This window comes from Stegostoma tigrinum, chromosome 1 (genome assembly GCF_030684315.1).
Source record: "Stegostoma tigrinum isolate sSteTig4 chromosome 1, sSteTig4.hap1, whole genome shotgun sequence".
NCBI lineage: Eukaryota > Metazoa > Chordata > Chondrichthyes > Orectolobiformes > Stegostomatidae > Stegostoma > Stegostoma tigrinum.
Genome location: NC_081354.1, coordinates 180,937,622 through 180,954,149, shown reverse-complemented (window position 1 = coordinate 180,954,149; position 16,528 = coordinate 180,937,622). Strand labels below are relative to the sequence as shown.

The 16,528-nt window shown below is 44.2% G+C and overlaps 1 protein-coding gene across 3 annotated transcripts in view; it reads right to left on the bottom strand.

Annotated features, from left to right (window-relative positions):
• Positions 1-16,528, bottom strand: part of LOC125454992 (dedicator of cytokinesis protein 2-like) — a 1,138,509-nt gene that overhangs the window by 133,799 nt on the left and 988,182 nt on the right. For all 3 annotated transcript variants that reach the window (XM_059650434.1, XM_059650430.1, XM_059650433.1), the window contains one exon: positions 5,291-5,381. In XM_059650434.1, coding sequence (XP_059506417.1) covers positions 5,291-5,381 — 91 coding nt within the window. The remainder of the gene's footprint in view (positions 1-5,290; positions 5,382-16,528) is intronic.

Sequence of the window (16,528 nt, the reverse complement as noted above, 5' to 3'; positions counted from 1 at the left end):
TCTTCTCCAGCAGCTTCCCAACCACTGACGTCAGGCTCACCAGTCAATAATTACCTGGATTATCCTTTCTAAGCCCATTTTCTTCCAAATGGGAATAGATTCTATCCCTCAGTATCTTCTCCAGTAGCTTCCCAACCACTGACGTCAGGCTCACCGGTTGATAATTACCTGGATTATCCTTGCTACCCTTCTTAAACAAGGGGACAACATTAGCAAGTCTCCAGTTTTCCGTGACCTCACCCGTGTTTAAGGATGCTACAAAGATATCTGTTAAGGCCCTAGCTATTTCCTATCTCACTTCCCTCAATAACCTGGGATAGATCCCATCCGGACCAGGGAACTTGCCCATCTTAATGTCTTTCAGGATACCTAACACTTCCTCCTTCCTTATGCCAACCTGACCTAGAGTAAGCAAACATCTATCCCTAACCTCAACATCTGTCATGTCCCTCTCCTTGGTGAATACCGATGCAAAGTACTCGTTAAGAATGTCACCCATTTTCTCTGACTCAGCGCATAACTTTCCTTCTTTGTCCTTAAGTGGACCAATCCTTTCTCTAATTACCCTCTTGCTCTTTATATATGAATAAAAGACTTTGGGATTTTCCTTAACCATGTTTGCCAGCAATATCTCATGTCCTCTCTTAGCCCTCTTAATCCCTCGTTTCAGATTTGCTCTACATTCCCCATATTCTTCCAAAGCTTCGTCTGTCTTCAGTCGCCTAGACCTCATGTATGGTTCCTTTTTCTTCTTGGCTAGTCTCACAATTTCACCTATCATCCATGGTTCCCTAATCTTGCCTTTTCTATTCCTCATTTTCACAGGAACATGTCTCTCCTGCACACTAATCAACCTCTCCTTAAAAGCCTCCCACATATCAAATGTGGATTTACCTTCAAACAGTTTCTCCCAATCTACATTCCCTGCCGAATCTTGGTATAGTCGGCCTTCCCCCAGTTTCAAACTTCCTTTAGGACCACTCCCATCCTTGTCCATGAGTATTGTAAAACTTACGGAATTGTGGTCGCTATTTCCAAAGTAGTCCCCTACTGTAATATCAACCACCTGGCCAGGTTCATTCCCCAACACCAGGTCCAGTATGGCCCTTTCCCGAGTTGGATTACATACATACTGCTCTAGAAAACCCTCCTGGACACACCTTACAAATTCTGCTCCATCTTACCCCTAACACTGAGTGAATCCCAGTCAATGTTGGGAAAATTAAAATCTCCCATCACCACCACCTTGTTTCTCCTACATCTTTCCATTATCTGTTCTACCTTTGTGAATCTTCTTTGTCACCTTTTCAAAAAATCTAATCAAATTAGTGAGATATGATTTCCCATGCACAGTCATATTAATGATCCTTAATCAGTTCTTATCTTTCCAAATGCATATTAAACTCTTCCCTCTGAATCCCCTTCAATAATTTACCTGCCACTGATGTAAAGCTTACTGGTCTGTAGTGCCCTGACTTTTCTTTGGAGCCTTTCTTAAATAATGGCCCCATATTAGCTACCCTCCGATCATCCAGAACTTTACCTGTAGCTGTTGATGATGCAACTATCTCAGCAAGGAGCCCAGCAATCTCTTCCCTAGTCGCCCGCAAAGTTATGGGGCAGGTCCTGGGGATTTTTCTACCATAATGCATTTTAAGACGTCCAGCATCTCCTTTTCTGTAATTGGACACTTTTCAAGACATTGCTATTTCCCCAAGTTCCTTATCTTCCATTTCCTTGTAAATACTGATGCAAAATATTTGTTTGCTGTTCAGAAGGACAATAATGCCACTAAAATACATACATGTTACACTGAAGATCCTCTAAACAACATGTTGAGTTACATTTTACAGATTTGAAAGAGATGCGCTGAGAAGCAACAAGAAGGGGAATAAATGAGAAACTTTTACAATTTACTTTATCTCCGGGTTACAGTGAAGATAGCTCAGGGAGTTGGAGGGAGATGAGTTGAAGAATACAAATGATTCATCCTAAAATATTAAATTTGAAAATTAACATGGCCTTAAAAAAGGTAGGAAATTGGTGAAAAATCAATTTAGATCAGGTCTCAGAGGAATGTTCTTTGCAAAAGGCTGAGCAACAATCTGATGAGCACTGTACAGCGGTAGAGATGCAGACATTAGCAATTGTTGATGTGCATTTAGATGGAGAAATGTAAATAGAAATTTGAAATTTTCTACCCTTAGAAGTTTGTGGATCCTGGAACAGTTGGACTGTTCAATGCCACATTCGTTAGATTTTTAGTATATGGTTAATATATTACATTTTTTAATGGAACAATAGATTTTGATTTGGTTCAGGACTTGGAGCTCAGTTACATAAGTGAAGTTAAAACAAGATAACTCGATGATGATCTAATTCAACGAATTTGCACAAGTGAATGATATTTTTTTTAAATATTAGGAACAGGAGTAAGCTGTTTAAACCCTTTCAGCCAGCTCTGACATCCAAAGAAATCAAGGCTGATCTGACTGTGTCCTCAATTCCACTTTATCATAAACACCCAATTCCATCTGACTCCCTTGTTAAACAAGAACATAGCTACCTCTGCCTTAAAAATGGCTCCAGTGCTCTCTGGCAAAGAGAGTTCCAAACGTCCCACAATTCAGAAATAAAAAATTCTCTTGAGCTGTTCTCCAGAAGAGCTGAGCTTGTTGAGGCAGTCAGTTTCACATTTTAACCTTCTCTGTGAATAAAGAAATTTCTCCTTTTCCCTCACTGCATTTTTCAGCAACAGGTTGGCCTAGATCAGGTGGAAGAGTTTTGGTCTGGAGGCTGGGGATGACTTTTGCTGAATTAAATATTTTTCTCCCATCCATGCCTGCTATAGTGCTCCAAATTCAGTTTATAAATACTCCAGGATGTCAAGTGAAGGGAGCGTTGAGGATGCGCATTGTGATCCTTATGAGGTGATAAGCTGATGCCCTTGTTAACCACAGCCCATTCTAATTCAATGCCTCAATTTGATGTGTGTGAAGGAAAATTGATGTGGAGAATATAGGATTCTTATGTACCATAGAAAGCATCCCATCTGGATGCATCACCATGTCGTTTGGCAACTGCTCTTCTAAGACCGCAGAGATGTCTAACAACTGCCCAGTCCATCATGCAAATCAGCCTACTGACTCCATCTATACTTCCTGCTGTCTCAGGAAAGCAGCTAATGTAGTCAAAGACCCGTCCCACCCTGATTAAACACTCTTCCACTCTGTTCAGGAGAAGGTACAAAAGTTTGTGTACGAATCCAAATAGATTCAAGAATAGCTTCTTCCCCACTGTTATCACACTTTTAAATGGACCTCTCAATTGTTAATTCTGATCGCTTTCTCTCTCCCCGCATCCCCTCTCCAGTTGTAACATTGTATTGTGCATTCTGTTCTGCTCACCTGATGCACTTTGTATGGTGCAATCTACGTATATAGCGGGTAAAATAATGCTTTTCACTGCATCTGGGTACACGTAACAACAATAAATCAATCAATCAATAGTTGTATAATTGCACTGTATTTACTACAGTTTGCCTCATCTGATGAACATACCTGGGGTCACTGTGCAATCACTCAGCACAAAGGAATATCATTCAGCCTGCCCCAGGTCTTTGGAGGTAACATACAAACACAGAAACAGGATCAGAAGTAGGCCATTCGCCTCCCCAATCCTCCTTTGCCAGTCAGTATGGCTAGTCTTCTATATCAATGCCACACTCATACTTGCTCCCTTTAACTCTTACCACATTTAGTGGCTAGAAATCTATTGATTTTTTATTTAGATATTTCCAGTTACTTGTTGCCCATCTTTCTCCAATTGAGAATTTCTCCTCATCTCAATACCACGTGTCCTGAGACCCCCTGTTCTACATCCCCATGCCCATGGGAGAAATCATCCCTACATCCAGTCTGGCCTGATCCCATTGAAGTTCACATTTCAATGAAATCTTCTTTCATCTTTCTAAATTTCAGTGAATAAAGGCCAACAGACAGATCTGATATCCCAGGAATCATTTTAGCGAAACAAATACAGAGAATACAGGAGAATCTCATCAGCCTTATGAATCCCTCTGTGGCAAGTACATCCATTCTCAGATAAAGAGACCAAAGGTGCACACAATAGTCCAGCGGAGGCCTGACCAAGGCCCTGTACTGCTTACAACTGGTGTCAAACTCTTTTGCAATGAAGGGCAGCACAACACCTGCCTCCATAACTGATTGCTGAGCCTGTGAGCTTGCTTTCAAGGCCTGGTGTACAAGGACACACAGATCCCTTTGCACGTGAACCTTTCACAATACATCAATATACCCAGTATAGTCGGGTAAAAGTGTGACACAACATCGTGGGCCGAAGGGCCTGTACTGTGCTGTACTGTTCAATGCTCTATCACTCTCTATGTAATATTCTGCCATTCTGTTTCATTACTGAAGCGGGCAATTTCACATCTGTCTACATTATACCGCATTTGCCACATACATTTTCCCACTCACTCAACTTGTCCAGATCACCTTGAGGTCCCTTCATAACCTCTTCACCATTCACACTCTCAACTAGTTTTGTATCAACAGCAAACTTGGGAATATTGCAGTGAGGACAAATCACTGCCCTTCGCCTTCCCACCATTGTTTTGCTATTGACCTTCAATTTGCATTCCTTTAGTTACCAAACAGACGGCCAGTGGAACCAACTTCTCCCTATTTACTCTATCAAATCCCATCATGATTTTCCATGCATTTCACTCATTCCTGCACAATTTGTTTCCAATTCCCGCACAATGCTAAGTTGCCCTATTAAAAAGAAAACTCGCTCGCCCCCAGTTCCACGTTTGGGTGACACACTTTAGAAAGAACATAAAGGCCTTGAAGAGATTGACTGGAGAGATTCCAGGCAGGAATCTTCATAGCCATGTGGATAGACTGGAAAAGCTGGTGGAGTTGCCTTAGCTTTCCGAAGAGAATTGGATGAATACTTGCAGGAGAAACAAAAACTGCAGTCTTTTTTTGGAAAGAGCTTGGTGATGTGAGAAGAAATAAGGTTCAGGGCCTTACTTTTCAAAAGGGCCAGTGCAGTCTAGATGGGCCAGGTGGCCTCACACTGATTAGAAATTGCGTGATCCCAATACTGTTTCTTCCAATCAAATACTTTTCACTGAATTTGGATAGCTAAGTTATTCCAATTCTTATGAAAGCCTCAGTGTTGCACTTAGAGTGGACTGCTGTGATGATAACTTATCAGCCCCAGGATGCATTATCTCAAAGCTAGAAATACTTTGGGTTGTTACCTTCAGCAACTTGGCATGCAGGAGGAGAGTGTAGGCCGCTTCTGTGAAATTCTCATAAAAGATGTGCAAATCCCGAAGTTTATACATGTACCTGCGAGAAAGGTGGGGAGGAAGGAAAAACTGTTCAGATGTTTAACAAAAAAAATGAAGACCTGTGAATGCTTACACTGAATAAAAAAATAAGACTTGTATGTTTATAGGACTTTGATAATCGCAGAACATCTCTGGCCACTTGGCAACGAGTGACATTCATTTGAAATGTAGTCACTTTTGTAAAGTCGGAAGAGTGACAGCTAATTTGTGAGAGCAATCTCCCACAAACAGCATAACAATTAGAACTGGGTCCTTTTTGTTTAATGGAGCTGATTGAAGGATGAATATTGATCATGACAGCACTTAATAGCCCTTGCTGTTCAAAATAGTACCGAAGGACTTTTATAGATGTACCTGAGAGAACTGTTGAAAGTTGGGTTTATTATCACATTGGAACAAAGATACCTCTGACACTGATGCACTTCCTCACTACTGCACTGGGAGAGCCAAATTAAAATGATTTGCACTCAAGTTCCTGAAGTTTGACTTGAACCAATGACCTTCTGAAGAAGGCTTGAGTTGCTATCCACTGAGCCATGACAGTTAAGTTGAAATGTAAATATTTTGCAGCTAATGCAAATCAGCTGTATCACTTACGAATTAAGAAAGGCTTAACAAGCCTGAATACTGTGGCAGTGATAATGGGAACTGCAGATGCTGGAGAATCCAAGATAATGAAATGTGAGGCTGGATGAACACAGCAGGCTCAGCAGCATCTCAGGAGCACAAAAGCTGGCGTTTCGGGCCTAGACCCTTCATCAGAGAGGGGGATGGGGTGAGGGTTCTGGAATAAATAGGGAGAGAGGGGGAGGCGGACTGAAGATGGAGAGAAAAGAAGACAGGTGGAGAGGAGAGTATAGGTGGGGAGGTAGGGAGGGGATAGGTCAGTCCAGGGAAGACGGACAGGTCAAGGAGGTGGGATGAGATAAGTAGCTAGGAGATGGAGGTGCGGCTTGGGGTGGGAGGAAGGGATGGATGAGAGGAAGAACAGGTCAGGGAGGCAGAGACTGGTTGGACTGGTTTTGGGATGCAGTGGGTGGAGGGGAAGAGCTGGGCTGGTTGTGTGGTGCAGTGGGGGGAGGGGATGAACTGGGCTGGTTTTGGGATGCAGTGGGGGAAGGGGAGATTTTGAAGCTGGTGAAGTCCACATTGATACCATTGGGCTGCAGGGTTCCCAAGGAGAATATGAGTTGCTGTTCCTGCAACCTTCGGGTGGCATCATTGTGGCATTGCAGGAGGCCCATGATGGACATGTCATCTAAAGAATGGGAGGGGGAGTGGAAAAGGTTTTCGACTGGGAGGTGCAGTTGTTTATTGCGAACTGAGCGGAAGTGTTCTGCAAAGCGGTCCCCAAGCTCTGCTAAGGGGGTGGCCATGGGCACCTGCATGGGCTCCAGCTATGCCTGCCTCTTTGTAGGTTACTCTTCCGCACCTACACAGGCCCCAAACCCCACCTCTTCCTCCGTTACATTGATGACTGTATCGGCGCGGACTCTTGCTCCCCAGAGGAGCTCGAACAGTTCATCCACTTCACCAACACCTTCCACCCCAACCTTCAGTTCACCTGGGCCATCTCCAGCACATCCCTCACCTTCCTGGGTCTCTCAGTCTCCATCTCAGGCAACCAGCTTGTAACTGATGTCCATTTCAAGCCCACCGACTCCCACAGCTACCTAGAATACACCTCCTCCCACCCACCCTCCTGCAAAAATTCCATCCCCTATTCCCAATTCCTCCGCCTCCGCCACATCTGCTCCCACGATGAGGCATTCCACTCCCGCACATCCCAGATGTCCAAGTTCTTCAAGGACCGCAACTTTCCCCCCACAGTGGTCGCGAACGCCCTTGACCGCGTCTCCCGCATTTCCCGCAACACATCCCTCACATCCCGCCACAACCGCCCAAAGAGGATCCCCCTCATTCTCACACACCACCCCATGAACCTCCGGATACAACGCATCATCCTCCGACACTTTCACCATCTACAATCCGACCCCACCAGCCAAGACATTTTTCCATCCCCACCCCTGTCTGCTTTCCGAAGAGACCACTCTCTCCGTGACTCCCTTGTTCGCTCCACACTGCCCTCCAACCCCACCATACCCGGCACATTCCCCTGCAACCGCAGGAAATGCTACACTTGCCCCCACACCTCCTCCCTCACCCCCATCCCAGGCCCCAAGATGATTTTCCACATCAAGCAGGTGCTCACCTGCACATCCGCCAATGTGGTATACTGAATCCATTGTACCCGGTGTGGCTTCCTCTACATTGGGGAAACCAAGCGGAGGCTTGGGGACCGCTTTGCAGAACACCTCCGCTCGGTTCGCAATAAACAACTGCACCTCCCAGTCGCAAACCATTTCCACGCCCCCTCCCATTCTTTAGATGACATGTCCATCATGGGCCTCCTGCAGTGCCACAATGATGCCACCCGAAGGTTGCAGGAACAGCAACTCATATTCTGCTTGGGAACCCTGCAGCCCAATGGTATCAATGTGGACTTCACCAGTTTCAAAATCTCCCCTTCCCCCACCACATCACTAAACCAGCCCAGTTCGACCCCTCCCCCCCACTGCACCACACAACCAGCCCAGCTCTCCCCCTCCACCCGCTGCATCCCAAAACCAGTCCAACCTGTCTCTGCCTCCCTAACCTGTTCTTCCTCTCACCCATCCCTTCCTCCTACCCCAAGCCGCACCTCCATCTTCTACCTACTAACCTCATCCCACCTCCTTGACCTGTCCGTCTTCCCTGGACTGACCTATCCCCTCCCCACCTCCCCACCTATACTCTCCTCTCCACCTATCTTCTTTTCTCTCCATCTTCGGTCCGCCTCCCCCTCTCTCCCTATTTATTCCAGAACCCTCACCCCATCCCCCTCTCTGATGAAGGGTCTAGGCCCGAAACGTCAGCTTTTGTGCTCCTGAGATGCTGCTGGGCCTGCTGTGTTCATCCAGCCTCACATTTCATTATCTTGAATACTGCGGCACAGTAGCTAGCACAGCTGCCTCACAGCACCAGGGACCTGGATTTGATTCCACCCTCAGGCAACTGTCTGTGAGGAGTTTGCACATTCGCCCCGTGTCTGTGTGGGTTTCCTCCGGGTGCGTTCCTCCCACAGTCCAAAGATGTGCAGGCTTGGGTGTATCGACCGTGCTAAATTGCCCGTAGTGTTCAGGGGTGTGTCGATGAGGTGGGTTCTGGGAAAATTGTTCTGGGTGAGATGTCTTAAGGTAGGCGTGGACTTGTTGGGCCAAAGGGCCTTTTTCCATACTGTAGGGATTCTGCAATCTATGTATTCAATGATCAATCTCCAATTCCCATTGTGTTTTCAGAAGTTATATTACAGTTGTTTCTGATATAACACAATAGTTCCATTCTCATGCAATCTCATGTTGTAAGAAAAAATGCTACAACAGCAACATTTAAAGTGGTGGGGGTGGAACTGCGTTGTAGTCAATATCTGTCGGGAAAGTTCACATTTTACAAGTAGCATTCTATAATTCTCCAATTGCGTTAAAACCAATTTGCGTTGAAGAAAAATGTGTTATAACAGAACTGACACATATTTACATGTTGTGAGGTGAAACATGGAGAATGGTTCATCCCTGCTGACTTCAGACTTCCTGAAGAACATTTTGTGAGGACATTCCTAAAGCTGCCCTTCACCAATTTAAAATACACCCTCTTGCCTGGCGCTGCTGTCCAAGAGTATCAGAACATCTGCTCTTGATTTAACCTAAACATAAGAACTAAGAGAAGGGACAGGCAATTCAACCCCTGAACCTGCACTACCATTCAGGACAATCATAGCAGATCTCATCTGAGCCTCAACTCCACTTTCCTGCCCACTCTCCATAATCCTTCATCCCAATACTAATTAAAAATCATTCAATCTGCTCCTTAAATTTATTCAACATTCCAGCATCAATTGCACTCTGGGGTAGCTACACCTTGTCCTAACACCACAAACTCTCTCGATTTCCCTACATAAGGAAACATCCTCCCTACATCTATTTTGTAAATCCCCTTCAGCATCTCGCATGCCTCAGTTAGATCTCCTCTCATTATTCTAACCTCCATAGAGTAACAGACATAAACTGGGTGGCACGGTGGCTCAGTGGTTAGCACTGCTGCCTTACCGCAGCAAGGATTCAGGTTCAATTCGAGCTTTGGGCAACTGTCAGTGCAGAATTTGTACATTCTCCCCATGTCTATATGGGATTCCTCCAGATGCTCCAGTTTCCTCCCATGTGTTAGGTGGATTGTCCATAGTGCCCACGGATGTGTAGGTTAGGTGGGTTAGCCATGGGAAATGTAGTGTTACAAGAATGGGGTGGGGAGGTGGGTCTGGGTGGGATGTTCTGTGGAGGGGACAGTGTGGACTTGATGGGCTGAACAGCTTGCTTCCATGCTGTAGGGATTGAATGAAACCGCTCAATCTTTCCTGTTAAGACAAACCCAATTCGGCAAATCTTCTTCCACCATGTCTCTTCTCAGATTTGGATCCATTCATCCTCTGAGGGCTAGCCACATATTGCTCTGAGATACAGAGCAGTTAACACTGCCTGTGGGCCAGTGACCTATTAAGAATCGAGTGTATTCATCAGATGATAGAGAACAATAACAAAAGAACCTGGTGTTCCATAATGACAGAGTCTCCTGTTTATCATTAATATTGCGGTAGTGTCACCGCAAGCAGCAATTTGGTAATGTAATCAAACACACCAGAGACAGTAATTGTAGGATGTCCTTGGTAAATGCCCGTGGGCTCTCATTAACATCATAAAATCCTTTCGATGGCACAACAAGAATTCTAATTTACTGACAATGCATAAGTTTCTGTCAGCGACCTGCCATAGTCAGCAAACAAAATCAGAGAGTGACCTTCCCCTGTTAATTGTTTGTTCTGACAGTCAACATGAGTAATCAGTCAATTTTGTGTTAGCAGATGTTTAACACAAATGGTGTTACTAATGAAATTAAATGCATAGCAATGTTCCATTTGATGAAGAGCAGGGCTTCAGGTGATTGGCTTCAGGTTGATCTGACGAAAGACAGCTCACTGTTTCTGATAGATCTACACTTCCCTCTCTTCGACAATAAGCATCGAGAATTTTACACATTTTTAGGAAAGAGACAAAGGCTAAATAGGCCTTTTCATTCTCTCCAAATGTAGGAACAGGGATTGTGGGATCACTCTCTCCTGGTCTTAAATGTGTCACTTCCAGCTTTTGTTGTTGTCAATTTGCCTCCAGTCACTATGTTTGCAGATTGAAGCCCTCTTCCTAATGGAGTGTATCATTGTGTCTGACACCTAGACATTTTTACTGTAGAAGGGTCCAGGCCCAAAGTGTCAGCCTTTCTGCTCCTCTGATGCTGCTTGACCAGCTGTGTTTATCCAGCTCTACACCTTGTTATCTCAGATTCTCCAGCATCTGCAGTTCCTACTATCTCCGCATTTTCTGATGTGTTGTCTTATGGGTGGGACATTAAACTAAAGCTTCACCTATTCTCCAAGGTGAACCGGTATAAAAGATCCAATGATGCAATGTGGAAGAAGAGCAAAGTTGTTCTCCCCGATATCCTGGTCAACATATTGCAACAAATTTCAATAAAAATACACAGGCTATTGTCTTTTTGAGTGCGGGAAATTCCTGTATGCAAATTAGCTGTCACATTTCCTCCATGGCATCAGTGATGATACTTAGAACATAGAACAATACAGCGCAGAACAGGCCCTTCGGCCCTTGATGTTGCACTGACCTGTGAACTAATCTAAGCCCCTCCCCCCACACTATCCCATCATCATCCATATGCTTATCCAAGGACTGTTTAAATGCCCCTAATGTGGCTGAGTTAACTACATTGGCAGGCAGGACGTTCCACACCCTTACCACTCTCTGAGTAAAGAACCTGCCTAAATACTTCATAGACTGCAAAAGACTGCTCCATTATCTAAATCTTTCACTGTATTGACTGTTGATGAGGAATAATTCTTTGGATGCTGGTATTATATGAGAGGTTGACTGTCTTCATTGGTGACCCTTGAAGATTAGTGGTTGGAAGTTATCTTACCAGGAGAGTGAGGTGGGAGATGTGACGAGTGTCAAGATAAGTCAAGACTTAACTCAATGCCACCATATGCTGTTTCGATAATCTGTGTTTTGTGTTCTCATTGCCTTGAAAAAACTACAGGCGTTCCTTGCTGCAATTGTGATTCCTCCTATATTTAATTCAATCATGGATGATATATACTCCAGCTCCATTCACTAGGCTTTGGTCCACATCGATGATGTCCACAGGATTTGTGCTCTTCTCTGCTCTGCTGCTGTGCATTGAACAGAATTTTGAGGATAGCCACCATCACACATTGTTAATAGGATGTGTATTTGACAACAGAATAAAGGAACGAGATACGCAGATTTCTTTTTAAGTAGTGACTTGCTCCAAATTAAAGCGCAATTGGGTGTTGGGAGAAGATTCAATGGCAACATTTCAAAGGAAATGTAGTGTAAATGTGAAGAGGGAAAAAAGAAAACTTGCAGGGCTTAGAAACATCAAAAATAGATGAAGAAATAGGCGTTTCACCGTTCATTACGGTCATGGTTGATCATCCAATTCATTTGCCTGTTCCTACTCTTCTCCCGAATCTTTGATCCCTTTCACCCCAAGTACCAAAATTACCTCCTTCTTGAAATCATGCAACTTTTTGTTCTTAACTGCTTTCTGCGGCAGAGAAATCTGCAAACTCACCATTGTCTGGGTGAAACAATTTCTCCCCATCTCAATTCTAAGTGGTTTACTGTCGTCCCTGGCTCTGGAATTCCCTGCCATCAGGGACATCTTCCTGCATCCACCCTGTTTGTCCATTTAGGATTTTGAGGGTTTCTTTGAGATCTTCCCTCAGTGTTATAAACACCAGCAAATGTAATCTCAACTGATTCACCTCTCCTCAAACATTCATCCTGCAATCCCAGGAGTCAGTCTGGTAAACCTTTGCTGTGCTCCCCCTACCGCAAGAGCACCTTTTTGTCACATTGGGAGACCAAAACCGCACATAAACTGCGCACACAAGGCCCCACGTAGTTGAAACAAAATCAGAAATTACTGGAAAAATTCAGCCGAGGTCTAGCAGCATCTTTACAGAGAAAATAGAGTCGACGTGCAATGTTGGCATTTATTTTGAGAGGACTTGAATATAAAAACAGGGATGGACTACTGAGGCTTTATAAGGCTCTAGTCAGGCCACATTTGAAGTACTGTGTGCAGTTTTGGGCCCCATATTTCAGGCAGGATGTACTGACCCTGCAGCGGGTTCAGAGGAGGTTCATGAAAATGGTCCTAGGAATGAAAAGCTTAACATATGTGGAACGTTTGAGGTCTCTGGAACTATACTCACTGAAGTTTAGACAGATGAGGGGGGCATCTAATTGAAACTAAAAGAATACTGAATGGCCTGGACAGAGTGGATGTTGGGAAGATGTTTTCCTTTGTAGGAGAGACTGGGACCCGAGGGTACAGCCTTAGAGTAAAGGGAAGACCTTTTGGAACGGAGATAAGGAGAAACTTCTTCAGCCAGAGAATGGTGAATCTATGGAATTGACTGCCACAGAAGGCTGTGGAGGACAGGTCATTGAAAATATTCAAGATTGAGACACATAGGTTCTTGATTATCAAGGAGATCAAGGGTTACAGGGAGAAAGCAGGAGAATGGGGTTGAGGAACTTAACAGCCATGATTCAATGGCAGAACAGACTCAATGGGCTGAATGGCCTAATTTCTGCTCCTATGTCTTATGGTCTTATGGATGTTTCAGATCCAGTGACCTTTCTTCAGGTCTAGTTCAGACCTCTGACATGAAATGTTAATTCTGCTTTCTCTGCACAGATGCAGATCTGCGAAGTTTTTCCAGCAAATTCTGATTTTGTTTCTGATTTCCATCATTCGCAGTTCTTTGTTTTTTTGTTTCCCATATAATTGCAGCAAGACATCCTCTATTCAAATCCTCTCATTATGAAGGCCCCCTACATTCCACTTGCTTGATTGCATGCAGCACCTGAATGCTGAACCTCAGTGACTGCTATACCCAGGTATTGATATGCATCTCCCCCTCTCTCAGTTTAGAGCCATTTGACTAATAATCTGCCTTCCTGTTTTTGCCCTCAAAGTGGATAACCTCACATTTATCCACACTAAACTGCAGCTGCTATGCCCACTCACTCAACTTGTTCAAATCGCACTGAAGCATCTCTACGTCCTCCTCACAGCTCATCTTCCCACCCAACATTGTGTCATCTGCAAATTTGGAGCTATTACATTTAGTTCCCTTGGCTAAAACAGTAATATATATCGTGAGTTGCTGGGGTCCTAATCCCGATCTCTGCTGTATCTGACTGGCACCCCATTCAGAAAAAGCTCCTCCTCTTTGTTTCCAGTCTGCCAAATAGATATCTATCCATCTCAATACACTATTCTAAATCCCATGTGCTTTAATTTTACACATTAATCTCTTCTGCTTGACTTTGCCGAAAGCTTTCTGAAAGGGATAAGACACATGGACAGAGGAAGTGGGATTAATTGGGTCACTCTATCCAAAAGGTTGGTACTAATACAATGCCCTCTTTCTGTGCAATGCAAACCCAAGATTTTATAAGTGACATTGATTCAATGGCTTCAGTGAAACTTTCCTCAATGAGCAGGAAATGTTTCCCAAGGAGGAAGTAGGTTTGAGGAGGTACATTAGTAAACCCACAGGTTCCTGGCACCTACTGGAACATGAATTCAATTCATAAAATCCGGAATTAAAAACCAACCTCAATAACAGTGACCATGACAATTATAATTAATGCTTCCTTGAGTTCCATCTAATTCCACAAAACGAAAAGAACTTGAGTGAGGAACAGACGAAATGTCTGTGGATCTCAATGTAGACAGGCCTACCATGTGTAACTTGTATTGTGCAATAACCTCCATCTTGTCGGAGGCAAGAATCTTTCCACGTTATGCTACTAGATGGTTCTTGCCTCACACGTTTAGACTATATCAGCCCTGTAGATCCATCTCAGCAAGAGGACATTGGCAGCAATGTACCCTATCACATACTGACAGTGGTTATCATTGCAGCTCACTTGACACAGAATCACAGAACTGTTACAGCGCAGGAGGAGGTCATTTGGCCCACTGTGCTTGCACCCACTGTGCTTGCACCTGTTCTATCACCTTGTGTCAATCACAGCTGTTTCCCCATATCCCTGCACAATATTGCTACCACAATTCGGCAGATGCCAGTCTGGCCAGCATATCCCAAGAACGGGGACAAAAAAAAGGAAAGTCCAAGTTGTAATTTGCCCAAAGAACAAAACCTGCTCTCTAGCTGTTTGCCTCAGTTCTGTACGCTACTCAGAAAGAAACTCAGCACCACAGTACTAACAGCTCTGTGACATAAATAGAGAGTAAGAGGGTGAAAATATGCTCTTGGCAATCTGTTTTGCAGCAACAAAGACTGTTGCTGAATCAATAAAAGAGGCTTCACTCGCTCTGCCAGGCCTGTTATCTTATTAAAAGCCACTTCCAGCAAATGTTGAAGAGTTGTGGAGTTAATCGACCATCTTTCTGAAGTCCCACTCCAGCATGAGAACAACATCCAGGCAATACCCCCATGACTGAGTGAGTATGGCTTTATCAGAAGTGCTGATGAGACAGTGGCTAGACTTTGGTAGCTACAAAATGTTGCGGGATAACCAGAAAATGCAAAAGGTTTACGTTAATTGTACATATTTATTTCCTGGGTTCTTCAACTAATTCTACAATTGTAGTGCTGTTATATGTAATCTTTCAATGCTCCGAATTCCTCTTCCTCCTTTTTGCTGACCTCCCGCTCCTCCCCTATCCCTGCCCAGCTTCTCCCATCCTCATTCCCTACCTGCTACTCTCTCCGAGATTCCAGACTGTATCCTGCCACACTTCTGTGTGTCCCTATCTCACAGAATCACAGAGGTATACAGCAGGGAAACATATTCGTCGGTCCAACTCGTCCATGCCAACCAGATATCCAATATAAATCCAGTCCCATTTTCCAGCATTTGGCCCATATCCCTCTAAACCCTTCCTATTCATATACCCATCCAGATGCCTGTTAAATGTTGTGTAATTATACCATCCTCCCCTACTTCCTCTGGCAGCTCATACCATACACGCACTATCCTCTCCGTGAAAAAGTTGTCCCATAAGTCCCTTCTATAATCTTTCCCCTCTCATCTTAAACCTATGCACTCTCATTTTGGACTGCCTCATCCAGGGGAAAAGTCCTTGTCTATTCACCCTTTCCATGCCCCTTGTGATTTTATAAAACCTTATAAGCCTCTCAGCCTCCTGTGCTCCAGGGAAAACAGCCCCAGTCTATTCAGCTGCTTCCTCTAGCTCAAACACTCCAACCCTGGCAACATCCTTGTAAATCTTTTCTGAACCCTTTCAAGTTTCACAATCTCCTTCTTATAGGAGGGAGACTAGAACTGAGCGCTAGAGTCCAATAGTGGCTTAACCAAAGTCCTGTACCGCCATGATGTGACCTCTCAACTCCTATACTCAATGCACTGATCAATAAAGGTAAGCGTACCAAATCCCTTCTTCAAAAGCTTCCCATGAAAATCGGCAACTGGTGATGGTTTCAACAGCGATGCTCACATTGTTCGGAGAGCACTAACCCAAAGTGGATGAGACGAAGGGCAGAGAATATTTGATCAGAGAATTGTAATGCATGTAAATCCCCAGAGTGTTTCACTCATGAAGCATTGGAATGACATAGGGTGGATGTGTGCCTTAAAACAAAAATTAGAATTGTAAATTTTCAAAGACCATCTGGTGCTGGAGACACAGCCACTACCTCATTATCTCCTGCCAATACATCTTGCCAAGAGACCCCGCCGATTGGAAAATAACAAAATACTTAGCACAAGGGATATGAGCCAACGGTTTCTGCTGTGTTCCTTGCCAGATTTCCATCTAGCTGAACTTTCCAATCGTGATCCTACAAACAGGGACACAAGTTTCCCCGAACTACCAAGTCACAAACAAGGAATAGGCACCTTACAATTTGCTAAAATTCAAAGGAACGCTCTTGAAGCAGAGAAAGATAAAAGG